Below are 20,062 nucleotides of genomic sequence, written 5' to 3' on the forward strand. Positions count from 1 at the left end.
AACAGAAGACCTCATTCAGGTGGCAATTATTAGGGGATATTTTAAATATGGAAAGCTATTCGGCAGTTTTTTTAAAAAATTGAGACTTGTGGGGCACCTGAGTGGTGCAAGTTGGTTAAATGCCCAACTCTTGGTTGGTTGTGATCTCAAGGTCATGATGTCAGGATCGTGAGATCAAGCCCTTTATCAGGCTCCACACTCAATGTGGAGTCTGCTTAACGTTCTCCCTCTCCCCTTGCCCCTCCCCACTCCCATTTGTACATGCGATCTCTCTAAAAAAATAAAAAATAAAATAAGAATTGAGGCTTCCTCACATATACTGAAATTGAAATATATCCAAGGGATTTTAGGTGAAAAAAAAGCAGCCAAATATGGTCAACCTGTGTAAATTGCTATTGCCAATTTTATATCCAATGAGTAATTTGTATTTGGAATATACAAAGAAGTCTTACAACTCATTTATAAAAAGACAAATAACCCTATTTTAAAAACTAGAAAAGGATCTAAATAGACTTTTCTCCCAAGAAGACATAAAAAAGGCTGATAAGCACATGAAAATATGTTCAAAATCATTAGTCATTATGGAAATGCAAATCCAAATTACAATGAGATTCCACTTCACACCCAGTAGGATGGTTATAATAAAAAAGACAGATAATAACAAGTGGAGAAATTGGAACACTCATATATTGCTGGAGGGAATGTAAAATGGTGCAGTCACTTTAGAATACAACTTGGTAGTTCCTTAAAATCTTTTTTTGTTGTTGTTCCTCAAAAACTTAAACACAGAGTTACCACATGACCCAGCAACTGCACTCTTAGATACATATGCAAGAGATTTTTTTTTTTTTAAGATTTATTTATTTATTCATTCAGAGAGAGCAAAGAGAGAGGCAGAGACACAGGCAGAGGGAGAAGCAGGCTCCATGCAGGAAGCCTGATGTGGGACTCGATCCTAGGTCTCCAGGATCACACCCCGGGCTGCAGGCGGCGCTAAACCGCTGCGCCACCGGGGCTGCCCTGCAAGAGAAATTAAAACATATATCCACACAAATGTTCACAGCAGCATTGTTCTAAGTTGCTAAAAATAGAAACAACCCTGATGTCCACGAAGAGACAAATGATGCACAGATAAACAAAATGTGGTATATCAACATAATAAAATATTATTTAGCAACAAAAAGAAATGAAATACTAACACATGCTATAACGGGGATAAACCTTTCAAATATTATGCTAAGTGAAAGAAGCCAGTCACAAAAGATCACATATTGTATGATTCCATTTATATGAAATATCCAGAATAGGCAAATCCATAGACATAGAAAATACATTAGTGGTTTGCCAGGGACCGAGTGAGGAGGGAATGGGGAGTGACTGCTAATGGACACAGCATTTCTTTATGGGATGATGAAGATGTTCTAAAATTATATTGTGGTGGCGGTTGCACCTCTGTGAATATATAAAAAAAAATTGAACTGTACATTTTAAATGGGTAAAAGGTATGTATGTGAATTATATCTCAATAAAACTGTTAAAATAATTTTATTGCTAGCTCCTTGGAGCAATTCAGAGACAGATTAGCAAGAAGGATTACTGGTCTGTTAAAATAATTTCTATGTTTTTATGCATCTCTAAACTTAAAGCTATGACTCACTGTTTACTAACTCCACTAGCATTACAAAAAGTAAAAGATTAAAAGTGAGAGTGATTTTATCTGCATAAACACAGCTTAGTGAAGTGCCTCAGGTGCAGAATTAGTATAATAGGTTGATGCAAGACAATGTTTTATTAAAAATAACACACGCTTTAAAATACAAGTTCCTCTCTTGTCTCTGAAAATTAACAGCTATTCAGCTATTCGTATTTTTGAAACTAAAGTGTTTTGATAGTTCCCAATTGTGAGATATATGAAATAAATACCTCAAGAAAAAAAAAAATACCTCAAGAAAATCTATTGAAAAAGAACTATTCCCTAAAGTCTTATAACCAGAGCTCGCTCCAAGAAGGCAAGAAGTTGAACAGGCAACATGACCATCACTTGAACATGTTATTTATCCACTTCGGGTCTCTGTATATTCTGGAAACCAAGACATGTTCTTCAATTTTCAGTTTGAAATAATTTCATATTTAGAGAAAAGTTGCAAGAAAAATATTAAAAGAATTTCCATGTACCCATTATCCATGTCCATATGCACTAATATTAAATAATTTGGGGGATCTCTGGGTGGCTCAGCGGTTTGGCTCCTGTCTTCAGCCCGGGGCGTGATCTTGGAGTCCCGGGATCGAGTCCCACGTCGGGCTCCCTGCATGGAGCCTGCTTCTCCCTCTGCCTGTGTCTCTGCCTCTCTCTCTCTCTCTCTCTCTCTCTGTGTGTCTCTCATGAATAAATAAATAAAATATTTTAAAAAAATAAAAATAAAAATAAATAATTTGTCACATTTGCTTTATCATAATCTCTCCCTCCACCTTCCACTTTTTTTCCCCTGAACCTTTTGCAGATAGCATGCCCATTTACCCCCTTAATCCTTCAGTGTGGATTTCCCATATTTCCTAACATATTCCTAACATATAATCTTAAATAGTCACACTACAGTTGTTGAAACTGGAAAAATAAGCACCGATGCAGTATTTTATCTTATCTATAGTCCATGTTCTAATTTTACTGATTGTTTGAACAATGTACTTTACAGCAATTTCATCCTAGTGTAGCATCCAGTCCAGTATCATACATTGCATTTAGTTGTCATGTATATTTGGTCTCCTCCTATCTGGAACAATTCTTAAGCCTTTTATTTTTACTTTTGTCTTTTATCAATATTTTTTTAGTATTTTTTATTTTTATTTTTTATTGAAGGATAATTAACTTACAGCATGATATTAGTTTAAGGTGTACAATATGATGATTCAACAATTCTATACACTTCTCCGTGTTCATCAAGATCATAAATATTTTTATTTCATTCAGTATTTGTAAAGAGTATGGGCCAGTTATTTTACAGACTATCCCTTGATATGGGTTTATCTAATATTTTCTCATGATTTGATTCAAGTAATACACATCTGGCTGGAATACTACACAAATGATGTTGTGTCTTTCTCAGGGTCTCATATCTAGAGACACATGATGCCCATTCAGCTTTATTGGTGATGCTGATTTGAGCCATTTTGTTAAAGTCTGCTTCCTTTACTGTGTATAGGTTTTTTCTTTTGTAACTTATAAGGAATTAATGAGGAGATATTTTGAGACTATGTAAATATCCTATTCCTCATTAAGCTCTCTTCCTCCTTGATTTAGCAAGATAATTTAAAATAAGCCTCACAATTAAAAAAATAGTCTCAACAACACAAAGACATGAAAAGACATTCCATGTTCATCAATTGGAAGAACAAATATTGTTAAGATGTCTATACTACTCAAAGCAATCTACAGATTTAATGCAATCCCTATCAAAATACCGACAGCATTTTTAACACTACTAGAACAAGAAATCCTAAAATTTATATGGAACTACAAAAGACCCAAATAGCCAAAGCAATTTTGAAAAAGAACAAAACTGGAGGTATCACAATTCCAGACTTTAAGTTATATTACAAATTTGTAGTAATCAAAGCAATATGGTACTGGCACAAAAATAGACACATAGATCAATGGAACAGAATAGAAAACCCAGAAATAAATATACAAATATATGATCAATTAATCTTCAACAAAGCAGTAAAGAATATGCAATGGAAAAAAAGATGGTCTGTCCAACTAATGGTTCTGGGAAAACTGGTCAACTATATGCAGAAGAATGAAACTGGACCACTTTCTTACACCATACCCAAAGATGAACTCAAAATGGATTAAAGACCTAAGTGTGAGACCTGAAACCATAAAAATCCTAGAAGAGAACCCAGGGGGTAGTCTTTGACATGGGCCATAGCAACATTTTTCTAGATATGTCTTCTGAAAAAAAAAATAGATATGTCTCCTGAGGCAAGAGAAGTAAAAGCAAAAATAAACTATTGGGATTATATCAAAATAAAAAGCTTCTACAAGGCAAAGGAAACAATCAACAAAACTAAAAGACAACCTACGGAATGGAAGAAGATATTTACAAGTGACATATCTGATAAAGGGTTAGTATCCAAAATATATAAAGAACTTGTACAACTCAACACCCAAGAAAAATATAAAAATGGGCAGAAGACAAGAACAGCCATTTCTCCAAAGAAGACATTCAGATGGCCAGCAGACACATGAAAAGATGTTCAACATCACTCATCAGCCGGGAAATGCAAATCAAAACCACAATGAGATATCACCTCATACCTGTCAGACTGGTTAAAATAAAAAACACAAAAGACAACAAGTGTTGGTGAGGATGTGGAGAAAAAGGAACCCTGGTGCACCATTGGTGGGAATGCAAACTCGTGTAGCCACTGTGGAAGACAGTATGGAGTTTCCTCAAAAAGTTAAAAGTAGAACTACCTTGTGATTCAGTAATCACACTACTCGGTATATACCCAAAAATACAAAAACTCTAATTCAAAGAAATACATGCATCCCTATGTATAGAGCAGCATGATTTACAGTAGCCAAATTGTGGAAGCAGCCTAAGCATCCATCAATAGATGAATGGATAAAGAAGTGGTATGTATATATGGTAGAACATTATTTAGCCATAAAAAAGAATGGAATTGGGGCACTTGGGTGGCTCAGTAGCTGAGCATCTGCCTTTGGCTCAGGTCATGATCCTGGGGTCCTGGGATTGAGTCCCATTATCAGGCTCCCCGGAGGGAGAGGAGAAACTGCCTCTTTCTCTGTGTCTCTCATGAATAAATAAATAAAACCTTAAAAAAAAAAAAGAATGAAATCTTGCCATTTGTGATGACATAGATGGAGATAGAGAGTATAATGCTAGGCAAAATAAGTCAGTCAGGGAAAGACAATTATCATACGATTTCACTCATATGTGGAATTTAAGAAATAAAAGAAACAAACAAAGGAAAAAAAGAGAGAGAGAGAGAGAGCGCCAAGAAATAGACTCTTAACTCTAGAGAACAAACTGATGATCACCAGAGGGGATCTGGGTGGGAGGGGGATGGGTTAAGTAGGTGACAGGGATTAAGGAGTGCACTTATCAGATGAGCTATGGGTGATGTATGGAATTGCTGAATCACTATATTGTACATCTGAAACTAATAAACACTGTGTTAACAAAAAAACAGTCTCAAAATTCTTGACATGTACAGAAATTGTCTTCTTGCCACATGTTTATATTGAAATTGTCTTAGATTATACAGACTCAGGAGGGCAGGAACTAGACTGAAACTTACTTGGTAAGAATGTAATAGTAATATGTGTTCATAATAACAATGAAAAATACTTAGCAGCAATGAAAGGTGAGCTTAGATTGGATATTTCAAATGATACATCCTTTCTATGGAATGCTATGCAACCATTTCAAAAATGGAAATAGTTTTATATATATTGAAATTGAAATATCTCCAAGAAACTTTCATGTGAAAAAAGCAGGCTATATTAAAGTATGCATAGTATAATTCCATCTATGTTTCTTAAAACTATATTTGTACTTTTACATATTAATGTATGTAAATTTATAAAGACTAGGTTGAAAGAATATACGCCGAACTGTTAACAGTGATTACCTCTCTAGAGGCAAATGGGAAAATGGAGAGGGCATAGTACTTGTTCTGTGGGGAATAAGACATTCACTTTTTAGTCTAGACATCTCTGTTTTTAGAACAAGAATCTATTTATGTTTTGGTGAAATATATATATATATATATATATATATATATATATATTTAAAACATGTATTTGCTAAAAACATCTACATTAGCATGATTTTCAAGATTTTCTTTTTTGACAGTCTGATTACTATTCACGTGAATAAAAGGCCTTGCAGATAAATGAAGTTTTCTCTACCTCTATCTCACTGATATACATGTGATATGTATATGTTATATGTATATCGTGATGTGTACGTATATGATATGTAAATGGTGCTTCTGAAAAATTGAAACCTGAAAAATTATTTTCTGCCATTCACCAATATTCCCAACTTTCACAGTTGGTGGTTATTTAACCTATAGAGATTTCAGTTAATTATATTGAACTTGTCAGTACTCTAACAAACCAATAATGTAATTAGCCTCCAAGAACATTTACTAAACCTCCGACATTTGCTAGGGAAGTAAAGTTGTGAGAGTGTAGAGTTAACAAAATCACTCTCAGTCTTTTCTATTGTTATTTATATGGAGAGTGTCACATAGCACTTTACTTACAGTGGCTGCTATTTTTAACTTGTTATTTGTTGAAAATTTCAAAAATATACAAAAATAAACTGTATCTCAATATATCCATCAATCATGAATAATATTGAATAATATTGAATAATAATCATCAACTCAGTTAATTTTCTTTCATCTCCCCCTTACCACCACCACTGTTGGGGGACAATTCTCCACGGGTCTCTTGTGTTTCTGCATATTTTGTGATTAGAGATGCTGACTGCCTTGTTATGGACTCTTCAAGGGTGCTTGTATAGTAAACAATATTGGACAATAAAGATAGTGTATCTCTTAGTTGCAGAGGGCATATTTTTAACTGACCACTATAACAAAGATATCTCCCTGTGGGGTAAGGTCAGGCAGGTGTACTTACTTGCCATTATAAAAGATTCAGGCTCTCTAAACTCAGGGGTCCCCAGCTATGATGCAAACCCACTGCTTGCACAACATCCACCTGGGCTGCTTCACTTTGTCCCATGGGACTTGGAAAGGAAGAGGGATCTGATGTGAACATGAAAGTCGTGCTGCTTGCTATTCAATGATTAATGAAGTCCTTTACCTCTGACCCAAGGGTTTCATATCTTCTGCCAGTGTCCATGAAACTGGCAGACTAACTTATGAGCTTGCAAGTAGGGTAAAACCTAAGACTCTTCAGAGTTCTTGACATCCACTTCCTCTTTCCCATATTATTTTGAACAAATCCCAGACACTATGTTATTTTATCCATAAATAAAATAAAACTATTCTGAATATTCTTTGAAACTATTATAATCAAAGATGATGGAACTTAATTCCACACAAGTGTTTATATACATACACTAATACCCAGAGACCAAGTTTGGTAACTACAGGCCCATGGTCCTTTCCTCCAAAGAAATTCTTGGGATTAAATAGATTTCAAAATCTAGACTTTTCAGATTTTAAGAAGGTCACAGAGAATATAAACTATATATTAAATAATATTTGCAATGGGCTTGGGACAGCTCACAATAAGCAAAAGTTGGTATTTTTGCCATGAAACATGAATATTCACACAAAGTAGGGTAGAGACTATAACTAATCTTCCTCCAGTTTAGTTTCAAACTTTGTCACCAAATATGTTACAAAAAACTGTTGCTTTTCAGAGGTTAGGAATTTTCAGGACTGCAGATAAGAAACTATGGACCTGAACTTTTTAAAAAAGATTATTTATTTATTTATTCAAGAGAGACACAGAGAGAGGCAGAGACACAGGCAGAGGGAGAAGCAGGCTCCATGCAGGGAACCTGATGTGGGACTCGATCCCAGGTCTCTAGGATCACACCCTGGGCTGAAGGTGGCACTAAACCACTGAGCCATCCAGGCTGCCCTGGACCTGAACTTCTTTCATCAGGTTCAAGATTTAGGCCCTCAGTATCCTGATAAGCAGGACCACTTAAAAAAAAAAACAAAATAACAACAAAAAAACACCTTTTCAAAGTCCCTCTGTTAATGAGTCTGGCCTCTTTTAAAAAATAGACAGGGCCAAAATGAAGTCCTTTAATGCAATGATAAGATTTCAAATCACATGTACTAATTTGACTACATTAATGATGTGTGATATTTTATCATGTCTCCATTTTGTGAGTATTAAACATTTCTGAGCTCTCATGATCAAAGTGGAAAATGAACGATAAAGTTATTGATGAACTCAGATTAAAAAAAGGTCACATACAAAAATTAGAAGGCAGGTAAAATAAAATCTTTTTAAAAAAAGGCGGGGGGCAGTCCAGGTGGCTCAGTGGTTTAGCGCCGCCTTCAGCCAAGGGCCTGATCCTGGGGACCTGGGATCGAGTCCCGTGTCGGGCTCCCTGCATGGAGCCTGCTTCTCCCTCTGCCTGTGTCTCTGCCTCTCTCTCTCTCTCTCTCTGTGTCTTTCATGAATAAATAAAATAAAATCTTTAAAAAAAATTAGAAGGCAGGATGTTTAATCAAGGATGAATAAAAAAGAGACCCAGACCAGATCAAATCATGTCTGGAAGATTAGGGGTTATTTATAGCTGTGTTCACACAGCAAAAGGAACAAGACTCACAATCTGTACACAAATTGTGTTCATGTAAGATGGAGAAAGCAGGATGCCCAAGAAGCCTTTTTCCTTCTGTTCTCCTGCTAAGTATAGGCTGATAAACTTGAAACTAACATGGATGAGTTTAGAACAGATAAGAACATGGTCCAGAACACCTGACTGCTCTAAAAATATCTACCTCTTCAGGTTTCATGGATTGCATCTTTGAATAGGAGGAAAGAATATCACACTATTGAGTATCCACTATGTATCTGACAATTTGCCAGGTGATTTATTTGTACTGTTTTCCTAATAAGAATAAAGAAGGTAAAGTTCAGGGATACTGAGTAGTCTAAATGAATGAATGAATGTCTTCATGTGGACAAGCATTTGTTACACTTTGCTAGGTGCCAAGCATTGTTACACAGATTTCAATACGCAGATGAATGCATTAAATAAATGTACACATAGATGAAGGCCCAGGACTCCAACTTCCAGAAAGTTCCCAATTTAGTAGGAATGATAGATATGTAAGCACATACTTATAGTGTAATTTCACACATGTGGCTGTTGTGGCTGAGGATTTAAAAATCAGACCATGGCCCTTAGAGATTTAGTGGGGGAAAAAGAAGGGAAATATTTTACCAATCAGAGGCTGGGGTAATCAATCCTATCTCCTAAAAACACTGAAATTTAAGGCCTTCTTTATATTCATATACAAAGTAAGATGCTTCTGAGAACTGTGTTGTGATCGACACAGAAGAAGGTTTTCATGACTGTTGAGTAGGCAAGGGGATACTGATGTCATAAATAGGCAAATTCAAAAAGCTACAGAAAAGAGTGCTGATAGCTGTGGGAGTATAGAGGATCAGAAGGTCAATGTCATTCCCTTTTATAAATTCTCCTAGCTTATTTTATTCATCTACTCATTCCAAGGATTGACAGCAAGCTAATCAACCTATAGTTTGTAGTGTTCCTCCTGACTGGAAAAGAGACCATTTGCCCAACTCTTACCACCCAGAAGTTCTCACCCAGACATTGCATATTCCTCAAGGATTCCATAATTTCATCTACTGGATCTTTTGCTTGGCTTGGTGCAAAGAACACAGGCTTTAGGTTCATATATCAGTTCTGTCACCATGTCTGATGTATAGTTTCTCCCTAGTAGACAGAATTTTTTTTATATAACCTAACCTTTAAAAAAGCCAAAACCCTAAATATGAGACAATGACTTGGCAGAGTAGCAAATTCATCAATCATGAGATAATGGCATCCTAGAGTTATTATTTTGAAGAATGTAAAATTGAATGATGCCCAAAACAATTAAACTTAGAAATAAATACATGTTCCTGTCACAAGAAAAGAGGTGTATTTGTACAAATGTAATTGAGGTGGCAGCAAAAGCAAAAAATAAGATAATTAAAAGCAAAACAATGCAATTATAGTTGACCCTTGAACAACACGGGGGCTGGGGGTGCTGACGCCCTGTGCAGTTGAAAATGGGCATATAACTTTTGATTGCCCACAAAATTAACTGTTCATAGCCTACTATTGACCAGAAGCCTTACTGATAATGGAAACAATCAATTAACACGTATTTTGTATGTTTCTTTCCTTTTTTTTTTTTTTTTTTTTGAGAGAGAGAAAGTGTGTGCATTAGAGCAAGGGTCAGAGGTGAGAGGGAGAGAAACTTTTTTTTGTTTGTTTGTTTGTTTTTGAGAGGGAGAGAATCTTAAGCAGGCTCCACACCTAGTGTGGAACCCAATGCTGATCTTTTTTTTTTTTAAGGTTTTATTTATCTATTCATGAGAGACACACACAGAGAAAGACACAGAGACACAGGCAGAGGGAGAAGCAGGCTCCATGCAGGGAGCCCGACGTGGGACTCGATCCTGGGCCTCCAGGATCATGCCCCGGGCTGAAGGCAGCACTAAATCGCTGAGCCACGTGGGCTGCCCACCCCCCCCACCCCCACCCAATGCTGATCTTGATGTAAGACTCGATCTCATGACCCTGAGATCATAACCTGAGCTGAAATCAAGAGTCCGATGCTTAACCGACTGAGCCACCCAGGCACTCTGCCCATATTGTATATCTATTATATACTATAGTCTTACAATAGAGTAAACTACAGAAAAGAAAACGTTCTTAAGAAAATCACAAGGAAGGGGTGCCTGGGTGGCTCAGTCAGTTAAGTGGCGGACTCTTGGTTTCAGCTCAGGTCATGATCTCACAATTGTGAGATCAACCCCCCTGTTGGGCTTTGTGCTCAGCACAGAGTCTGCTTCAGATTCTCTCTCCTTCTCTTTTTCCCTCCAGCTCATGAGAGAGAGAGAGAGAGAGAGAGAGAGAGAGAGAGAGAAAGAAAGAAAGAAAAAAAAGAAAGAAAGAAATAAAAGAAAGAAAGAAAGAAAGAAAAGAAAGAAAGAAAGAAAGAAAGAAGAAAGAGAAAGAAAGAAAGAAGAAAGTCACAAGGAAGAGAAAATAAATTTACAGTAATGTACTGTATTTATCAGGGAAAAAACCTGTATATAAGTAGACATGCACAGTTCAAACCCATGTTGTTCAACAGTCAACTATATACTTTACAGTCAATCATACCTCCCATCCCACATCACTATGGATAATTCCTGCTATTGCCTTAGATGCTGGCCCTAAAATCAGGTGACATGGGTATCAGCTTCTTTGCTAGTTTGGATGCTGACCCCAAGTCTCCTCCTATACTTCCATCTGGAGAGGAAACATGTTAAATAGGTCCCAATGGGTAAGAGGAGGGAGAACTTTCCAGGGATCCCTGTGGGTACACTGCCTATCAAGATTTGCCTGGTGGAACCTCAGGTGACAAGAAGCTACTCAGAACTGACCAAGTTCCTGAGGGTAGAGAAAAACTACAGAGCAGGAGAGGGGCTCCAACTGTGTCCCAAATGACAAAATGTGCATGTTTCAAAGTTTCATAAAGGACCAGTCATGAATTCAGAAAATTTCAGCACAACTAATCTCTAAGAGGACAAAAGCATTTGCCAAAGATTATTCCTCACAAAGTCATCTCTACTCACTCTGGGAACTGAACCACCTCTGCTTCCCTTGGCACTGAGGTTGAGACTTGGAAGATAGTTAGAAGAATGTCTCTTCCAGACTCTTAATGATTTGTTTCCATGTACTTATATGATCAGCAAAATCTTGATTTCATTCATCTCAAATAAGCAGTATTTCTTCCTTTACACAAGTGCTTCTTCCTCCCACTACTCTCTGCTTAGGAACTTCTTCCTCATCACTCACTTCCCCAGATAACTTTCAGAAACTCTGAACACAGTAAATTTTCCTGACACCTACTCTAGTACTTTGCTCCAAAAACAGTATTGAAGTACTTGTGTTATGAAATTTTCCTTAATGATTTTTTTCCTCTGCGCTTATTTCCTTCATGAATCTTTAAGCTCCTTCGGTCATTAACAAACTTTTATTTCTTTCTGGGGTGCCACGAGTGTATTGTGATGCTTGGCACCAAGTAGGCAGTAAATTAACGCTTATGGATTAAAGAATAAAACACTAAAAAACTTGGGCTTAAATTTCCTTGTCTTGCCTATATACCCATTCTGTTAGTAGTTCAATCACACTAGTGTGTTTTCTTTTTATACTCCCCAATATTGTGTTATATATTTTGTAATTTTCTTAAATCCTTACTTATTATTTGTAATAGGAAGCTTCTGATACAGCTCCCAATGATTCTACCTCCTGGTATGCATGCTCTCATATAATCCCCTACCTTTGAGCATAGGTTGGACCTAGTAACCAACAGAATATAGTAAAAGCAGTGGGATCTTGCTTCCAATATTAGTTTACAAAACATTGTGATTTGTGCATGTTCTCTTGCTAGCATCCTCTCCTGTCCTCCTGTTCACTCCCTCTGATGAGGCCAGCCACCATGTATGAGATGCTCTATAGAGAGGCCACATGGCAAGGAACCAAGGGAGGCCTTGTGAGGAATGAAGGGCTCAGTCCAGCAACTCATGAGAAACTGAATCCTGCCAACAACCACATGAGTTTGAGCTTGGAAAGTAGATCCTTTCCATTTGGGGCCTTGAGATGATTGCCGCCAGTGAGATGCTGAAACAGAGGATCCAGCTAAGCCATACCCAGATTCCTGACCTGCAGAAACTGTGAGGTCATAAATGTGTATTGTTGTAAGCCACTAAGTGTTGGGTAATTTGTACACAGCTATAGATAACTCATACATTATTTATCAATCAGCTAGGATTCACAGATGATAAAACCCAACAATAACAAAATGCACAGTTTCCTTTATTTTTAAGCATAATGATTGGTTTCCAATATGTATCAGCAAATTATTCTTCAGAATTCAAAACTGTGCTTTTCACTCATCAAAATGGCTCAAACTTCCCTTTATCAAGTCAACTTTGCATTGATTCGGGCTTCTGAAAAGCATCATTTGATAATCCAGGATATTTGTACACATTCAATCCATAAGCATTTATTTTGGGGTATGTATCATGTGCCCTGAGTTTGAGGCACAATTTCTCTCTAGCATATATAATTTTCTTTGGGTACGGGGGGTACCCTGTTGAAAAAGAAAGTTCCTGCCCTCCGAGGGCTGATATCTAGTGAGGTGACAGACATCGAAGCAGATAACTATTAACTTTCATTTCCAGTGATAGAAACCATAAAGGAATGTGTGCAGTGCAGGCCTATGCCTGCTGCAACAAGGCACCTGAGGAATGGGGATGTCCTTCAGAGCCTAAGTGGAATCTTCAAGGATAGATGAAAGTCAAAGAGATAAAGAGTAACAGAAAGAAGATACCAGGCCAAGAGGATGGAATAAACCAAGGGAATTATCTAAATAAGTTCTCCAGAACATTACCTTTGGTCAAATAACACTAACCATATTCTTAATAAGTCAACTATTCTTTACAAGATATGTGTGGCCCATTATTATTATGAAAAATCAAAAATAAATGGGGGTAATTTGTGCAACTGGATCAAGGCAGTTAGAAACTGGACTTAGGATCATTTCCTTAAGTGGTTGAAGCCAGTGCCTAGTTCATAAAACTAGACTTGTCATCTCTCCTTTATTTATGATCCTGAAATGAACTTTAAACTCCCTGAATGAGAAGATAATCAGGAACTTCACAAATTAATGACCATATGATCTCATTTCTTAAACACTTAGGCCCTGACTTCTCTCAATTAACTTAATAATTACCACAAAGAAAGTTCAAGGAACAGCATCCAAGGCGCTTTTAAAACTAAACAAACACCACCTGAAACTAAAGATGAGCAAATAAAACAAGCTTCTAGAGCAGGATGTACAAGTTAATCTTTAATTGGATATGAAAAGGGTTAATTGAATGAGTATATGATATATTTAAACTCTGGTCTCTCAAGGTTCAATTTTCCTAGCTTATCCTTCTTATATTTCTTGAAAAAAGAATTCTATCCCCCTATCCTCCAGATAAAACATATTTAGACCAAGGAGTCCTTGCTTGACTCTCAAAATATTTTTTACTTTTATAGTAATTATATCTTATCCCAATTAGCAATAAATAAGATGCCTTCCTATGTTTGAGTTGAACTAAGTTCATAGGCTTTAAAGGCTGAGCCACTTACACATGGTTAGACCCAAGTAAAATGCATAGCCTGTCTATGGTATATCCAACTATTGCTCCACAGCTTGGTAGTTAGACATGTTTTCTCATGAAGGACTGAGGGTGATAGAGGCCACACAAAAATTTCAGATTACAAAGAGGCTGGAGGTGGAGGGGGATAGGATCTTGTGAATTTCTCTTTTTTCTAGCCAGGAGCAAGAGGAACTTCTGGGAGGTTCTAGGAATCATAAGATTGGTTATGTGCCCCAACACACACACACACACACACACACACAAACGCACAAACACGAACATACCTCTACACACCCCACATTGCCTAATCCCACAGTCCAGCCTTATATACTCTACTATAAAGAGAATAATGTGTTTCACTTGAAATCTGCTAGCCTGAAATTCTAAACACAAAATTCTTTTGGATGAATGTAATATTTACCATTAGGTACTCTACTATATGTCTGGCACCTTTTAAATGTTATCTCTTGAAACCCTTTCTTGGAGGGTCTTCATCTACACTGTAATAAATCTGGTCACCTATACCGCCATGTTGGAGAGACCACTTAGACACAGAGATGCCCAGGGGTCCCCATCTGTTCCAGCCCCTAGCTGTTTGAATTTCCCCAGCACAAGCACCAGACATAAGAGTGAAGAAGTCTTTGAGATGGCCCCAACTTCTGTCACTGTGGCCAAAATCACCTGATAGGTCCCAAGAGAAACTTCCTGGCTATGCCCTGTCAACTCTCATATTGGTAGGCAAAATGAGTGATGGCTATTTTTGAAGCTCCCATAGCGGGGTGGTTTGATACCCAGCAATAGATAAACAGAATAGTTTTTAAATAAGAAGAACATCTGTCTGGATCTTCCATCATTGCACCATTTTTCTGGTCAACTCGAAGATATGAACTGTTTGGCAACCACATCCTAACCTGCACCTCCAGCACTCACTGCATATTCCTATTTCAGCTGCACGGTGAACCCACCAAGGCGACCTTGCCAGAGAGGACTGTTGTCAGGTTAATGATGCATGTAGCTACACTCACCTTCCCAAGTACATGGCTGCCTGTGTTTATCCAATACAGCATCACATGAGCAGTCTAGTCAGCATTTCACCTTGAATTCCAAGATTTTACTCCCAGACATACAGCTGTTCTGAAACACTCTTTACTTAAAGCCCTTCCAGTCCCATTGCCCTTAACAGGCACACCCACTTCCAAACCTTTTCATCTGGTTATCACAGCCCACTTGAACTATTGCCAGACTTGAATTGGCAATGCAATTTGGAAACACATTCTAAAACTATTGCTTCACCAAAAAAATGTAGAATATTTTATCTTTTAAGAAAACATCCCAAATTAAAAACGAATCCACTAGCTCAAGGAGATGTATTTCTTAGCTTCAAGAAAGTGTTCCTTTATGCTATGAGAGTTTAAGTCTACATTGTAACCATGAAGAATTATTTTAGCTTCAAAGAAGAATGTGTTATAAGCTAGCATATTCAACACACAGACACATATATAGCATACAAGAATATACAAAACTTAACAACAACACAAATTGGCTTTCCTAAAAGGCAAACAGAAGCCATGCCAAATTTTCCTCCAGTAGACTACGTACATGAATAAGACATACATTAACCTATTGATAAACGGTAGGTGATCCCTGGAGAAATCAAGTCCTCCTCGGGTAAACTTTCCCAGCAGGACCAATCTAATGTGACACAGCAGGAATCTCACAAACTCAAGTGAGCGCTGCAGAGGCATGAAGCTAACTGCTGTAAATGGCAGGCTGTTCTCCTGTACAGGTCTCTAGGAGGAGATAAAGGAGAGAGCCATAGGAAGAAGCACTAGAGCTTAAGAGAAAATTCTTTTTTGTGCTTACCTCTTTTTTTATTTTCCACAGTGTTTTTGAAGTAAATAAGAATGTACTTCATTGCAGTACAATCCCATCCTGCTAATGTCATGTTTATAAAGGCAATCTGGCACGTGGAGAAGAGTAGGCTTTCAAAACAGCAGGGCCTTCTGCTTTCCTGCTCCTGCCACCCGCTTGCTGTGTAAACTCACGTAAGTCATATAACCTCTCTGATCTCTGATTCTTTTTCACAAAGGGGGGTTATAAGGCACATGATTGTGGTAGGGGTTAAATGAGAGAATACTATAATGGGAGATTCTTCTCTGTGTAGGGTGTGTACTGAGTGTACTTAAAGCATACCAGAGGGGACTGGGTAGGGGGATGGGTGAAATAGGTGAAGAGGATTAGGAGCACACTTATGATGAACAGTGAGTCACAACGTATAGAATTGTTGAGTCACCACATTGTACACATGAAACTAATATAACACTGCATGTTAACTATCTTGGAATTAAAGTTAAAAGCTCAATAAAAAAAAGAATACTGTAAATTGGCAGTTTTGTACTTAGAACACACTAGGTATTAAATTCTTAATTAAATACTAACATAATTAATTGCCAATATTTCTTATTAAATTTTATTATTCTATTTTTCCATTTTGGAACATTAAACTATTAATTATATGTATTATTTAAATTACTCTTTTAAAACTCTCTGGTCAAAGAGTTAAGAGACCTGGTTCTCATCCCAACTCTGCCTTGTGTACAATATATGATCTGGCCAAGTTGCTTTTATTTATGAGTTCTAGCTTATTTTTGGTTAAAAATAAATAAGTAAACAAGGGGTTTGGATTTGCTGATATTGTCTCTCCTGACACAAATATTTTAGCAATTGATGACTCTTAAGTTCATCTGGGTCTAATTTGTTTCCTTTGTCCAAGAAGGCTGTCTTGAGCAACAAAAGCAAAAATTAACAAGCGGGACTGCATTAATCTAAAAAGCTTCCACACAGCAAGAAAACCAACAAAATGAAAAGACAAGCTACCGAATGAGAGAAAATATGTGCAAATCACATATCTGATACAGGATTAATATCCAAGGTACGTAAGGAATTTATATAACTCAATAGCAAAAAAACATTGTGATTAAAAAATGGGCAGAAAATCTGGACAGACATTTCTCAAAAGAAGACATACAAATGGCCAACAGGTACATGGAAAGATGCTCAACATAACTAATCATCAGGGAAATATGAGTCAAAACCACAGTGAGATACCACCTCACATTCATCAAAATGGCTATCAACAAAAAGACAAGAAATAATAAGCATTGGTGAGGATGTGGAGAAAAGGGAACCCTTGTGCACTGTTGGTGGGAATGTAAATTGGTGCAGCCACTGTGAAAAACAGCATGAAGATTCCTCAAAAAAATTAAAAATAGCACTTTTTTGATACAACAGTTCCATTTGTGGGTATTTAATTGAAGAAAACAAAAACATTAATTCAAAAAGTTATAGGCATCCCCAGGTTCACTGCAGCACTATTTACAATAGCCAATCTATGGAACCAACTTAAGCATCCATCAATGCCTGAATTGATAAAGACATTATGGTACACACACACACACACACACACACACACACACAGACACACGAATATTATACAGCCATGAAAAGAAGGAAATCTTGCCATATGTTACAACATAGATGGGCCTTGAGGGTGCTCTGCTAAGTGAAGTTAAGCTGGAGAAAGAGAAATATTGTATGATCTTACTTATATGTAGAATAAAAAAAAATCTGAGCTCATAGAATCTGAGAAGATGATGGTCGCCAGAGATAGGGAAGTTGGGGTGGGCAAAATGGAAAGGGGGTCAAAAGGGAGAAACTTCCAGCTATAAAATAAATAAGGATAGGGATGTAATGTACAGCATGGTGACCATAACTAATAATACCGTTTTGCATATTTGAAGCTTGCTAAAAGAGTAAAGCTTAAAGAATTCTCATCACAAGAAAAAGATTTGTAACTATGTACCGTGACAGATGTTAACTAGACTTACTGGGTTGATTATTTTGCAATATATACAAATAACGATTCATTACGTTGTACACTTGAAACTCATATAATGTTACTGGTCATTATACTTCAGTTTTTTTTAAGTTGGCTTAATAAAGCATTAATTAGTGACTTATGCTAGAGACCAGTGGTGTGCTGGTAAACGTTTACTAATGTTAGCTCTCTGGAGAAACAAAAAACAAAAACCCTGATTTATAATGTTTGCCAAATTCCATGGTGTAAACAGTCCTACCACACCAATTTCAAGCTATCAGCGAGACATCACTAAAAGGTGGAACAGGAAAGAGATACGCACAAGTCGCTCGGTGGAGCAGGCTCCAGCACCATCACTGTGCCAAACCCATTGGATTGCACTGCTCACCCCTCAGTTCACATTTAGTTCCTGAGCAGTAAGAACATCACAAGGAAAAACAGCTCCAGGTAACAGGATACTTTATATTTTCAACTTCAATTTAGGACAGAGACATAAATAATCCCTTGTTTACTACACAAAATGTACCACTGAATTCACTGCCGGTTTGGAAAAAAGAGTTTTAGAAACCATGAAACACTGAACTGCAAACTCAATCTCCTTTTCTTAACCCTCCATTTTAATTCTTCACCTACTTTAAAACATTCTTTTTAAATTTATTTTTATTTATTTATTTATGAGAGACACAGAGAGAGAGGCAGAGACACAGGCAGAGGGAGAAGCAGGCTCCATGCAGGGAGCCCGATGCGGAACTCCATCCTAGGACCCTGGGATCACGCCCTGAGCTGAAGGGGATGCTCAACTGCTGAGTCACCCAGGCGTCCCACTTTAAAACATTCTAAATATCAGATTATAAAAGCCATTCATGACTTCTAAAGGTTCTAAGTCAGAAAAATAGTAAAAGCAAATTTTGTCTTTTCAATTCCTTAATCCCCATAAGAATGAAATTTGTCAAACCAACTCTCTTACCTGAAAAGTCGATCATCAATTTAATCATGGATGGACTCTGAATACATTGTTCCCATAGATGCTGAAGTTTAGAGCACCCTGGGATGCAGAGCAGGGCTACAAATGAGAACCAAGCACAAGCATGCTTTACACCTGATACGTCATCTGTCCATTGTCAAAGCACTAAAGTCCTATAATCCATTCTAGGAGAATCCCTCAGGACATGATTCACACCTTATTTTCTCACAAGCCTCATATCTTTGATCATCAGACTTCTCTGACCTCAGAGGTTTGAAGTTGAAGAAACTTTAAAAAACCCAGTGTACTATTAAGAGTAATGAGAGCTGGTATCTGACGGCCATGCATACTGCCTTATACAGTAGCTCCCAAAATTCACCTCAAGATTTAGAAAGGAAGATCCTACTGACTTGCACCCCAGCAAAGTATTTAAGGTTCCTAAATTATCACCCTGAGTCATCATGGAAAGATCATTTTGATCTCATTATCTTTTTGTGTGATGTAAGGAAAATATGTGATATATTTTAGAAACATTCTCATCAAGAAGTTTTTAGGGACACCTGGGTGGCTCAGTAGTTGAGCATCTGCCTTCCGCTCAGGGCGTGATCACTGAGTACCAGGATCAAGTCCTACAATGGCTCCCTGCTTCTCCCTCTGCCAATGTCTCTGTCTCTCTCTGTGTGTCTCATAAATAAATAACATCTTTTTTAAAAAAAGTTTTTAAAAGCACAGTCGTGGGGCACCTAGGTGGCCCAGTGGGTTAAGTGTCTGCTTTTGGCTCACGTCATGATCCCAGGGTCTTGAGACCAAGCCTCACATCAGGCTTCCTGCTCAGTGGAGAATCTGCTATTCCCTCTCCCTCTGCCTGCTGCTCCCTCTGCTTGTGCTCTCTCTCTCTGTGTCAAATAAATAAATAAAATCTTCTTTAAAATTAAAAAAAAAAAAAGTACAGTCTTTAATATCTTAAAAGTTTAGGGGCACCTGGGTGGCTCAGTTAACTGTCTGACTTTGCCTCAAGTCATGCTCTCAGGGTCCTGGGATCCACCCTGTGTCAGGCTCCACACACTCAGTGAGGAGTCTGCTTGTCCCTCTCCCTCCCCCTCTACCCCTCCCCAACTCGTGCTCTCTTTCTCAAATAAATAAATAAGATCTTGAAAAAAATAAATAAAAATGAAAAACGAAAAATAAAAAGTGAAAAAAAAAGAAAAAAAGTGTACTCATATGAAATAACTTATTACTTGAATATGTGATAGTGCTGTAG

The 20,062-nt window shown here is 37.4% G+C and overlaps 1 protein-coding gene across 4 annotated transcripts in view; it reads right to left on the reverse strand.

The window, feature by feature from the left end:
• Nucleotides 1-876: 876 nt before the first annotated feature.
• Nucleotides 877-20,062, reverse strand: part of LOC144307822 (uncharacterized) — a 122,591-nt gene continuing 103,405 nt past the window's right edge. For all 4 annotated transcript variants that reach the window (XR_013374523.1, XR_013374520.1, XR_013374522.1 and 1 more), the window contains 2 exons: nucleotides 18,805-18,900; nucleotides 877-1,020 (listed from right to left, as the gene is read on the reverse strand). Coding sequence is in view for 1 of the 4 variants with exons in the window: in XM_077887842.1 (XP_077743968.1) it covers nucleotides 956-1,020; nucleotides 18,805-18,900 (161 nt within the window). In the remaining 3 variants the exon portion in view is untranslated. The remainder of the gene's footprint in view (nucleotides 1,021-18,804; nucleotides 18,901-20,062) is intronic.

This window comes from Canis aureus, chromosome X (genome assembly GCF_053574225.1).
Source record: "Canis aureus isolate CA01 chromosome X, VMU_Caureus_v.1.0, whole genome shotgun sequence".
Classification (NCBI taxonomy): domain Eukaryota; kingdom Metazoa; phylum Chordata; class Mammalia; order Carnivora; family Canidae; genus Canis; species Canis aureus.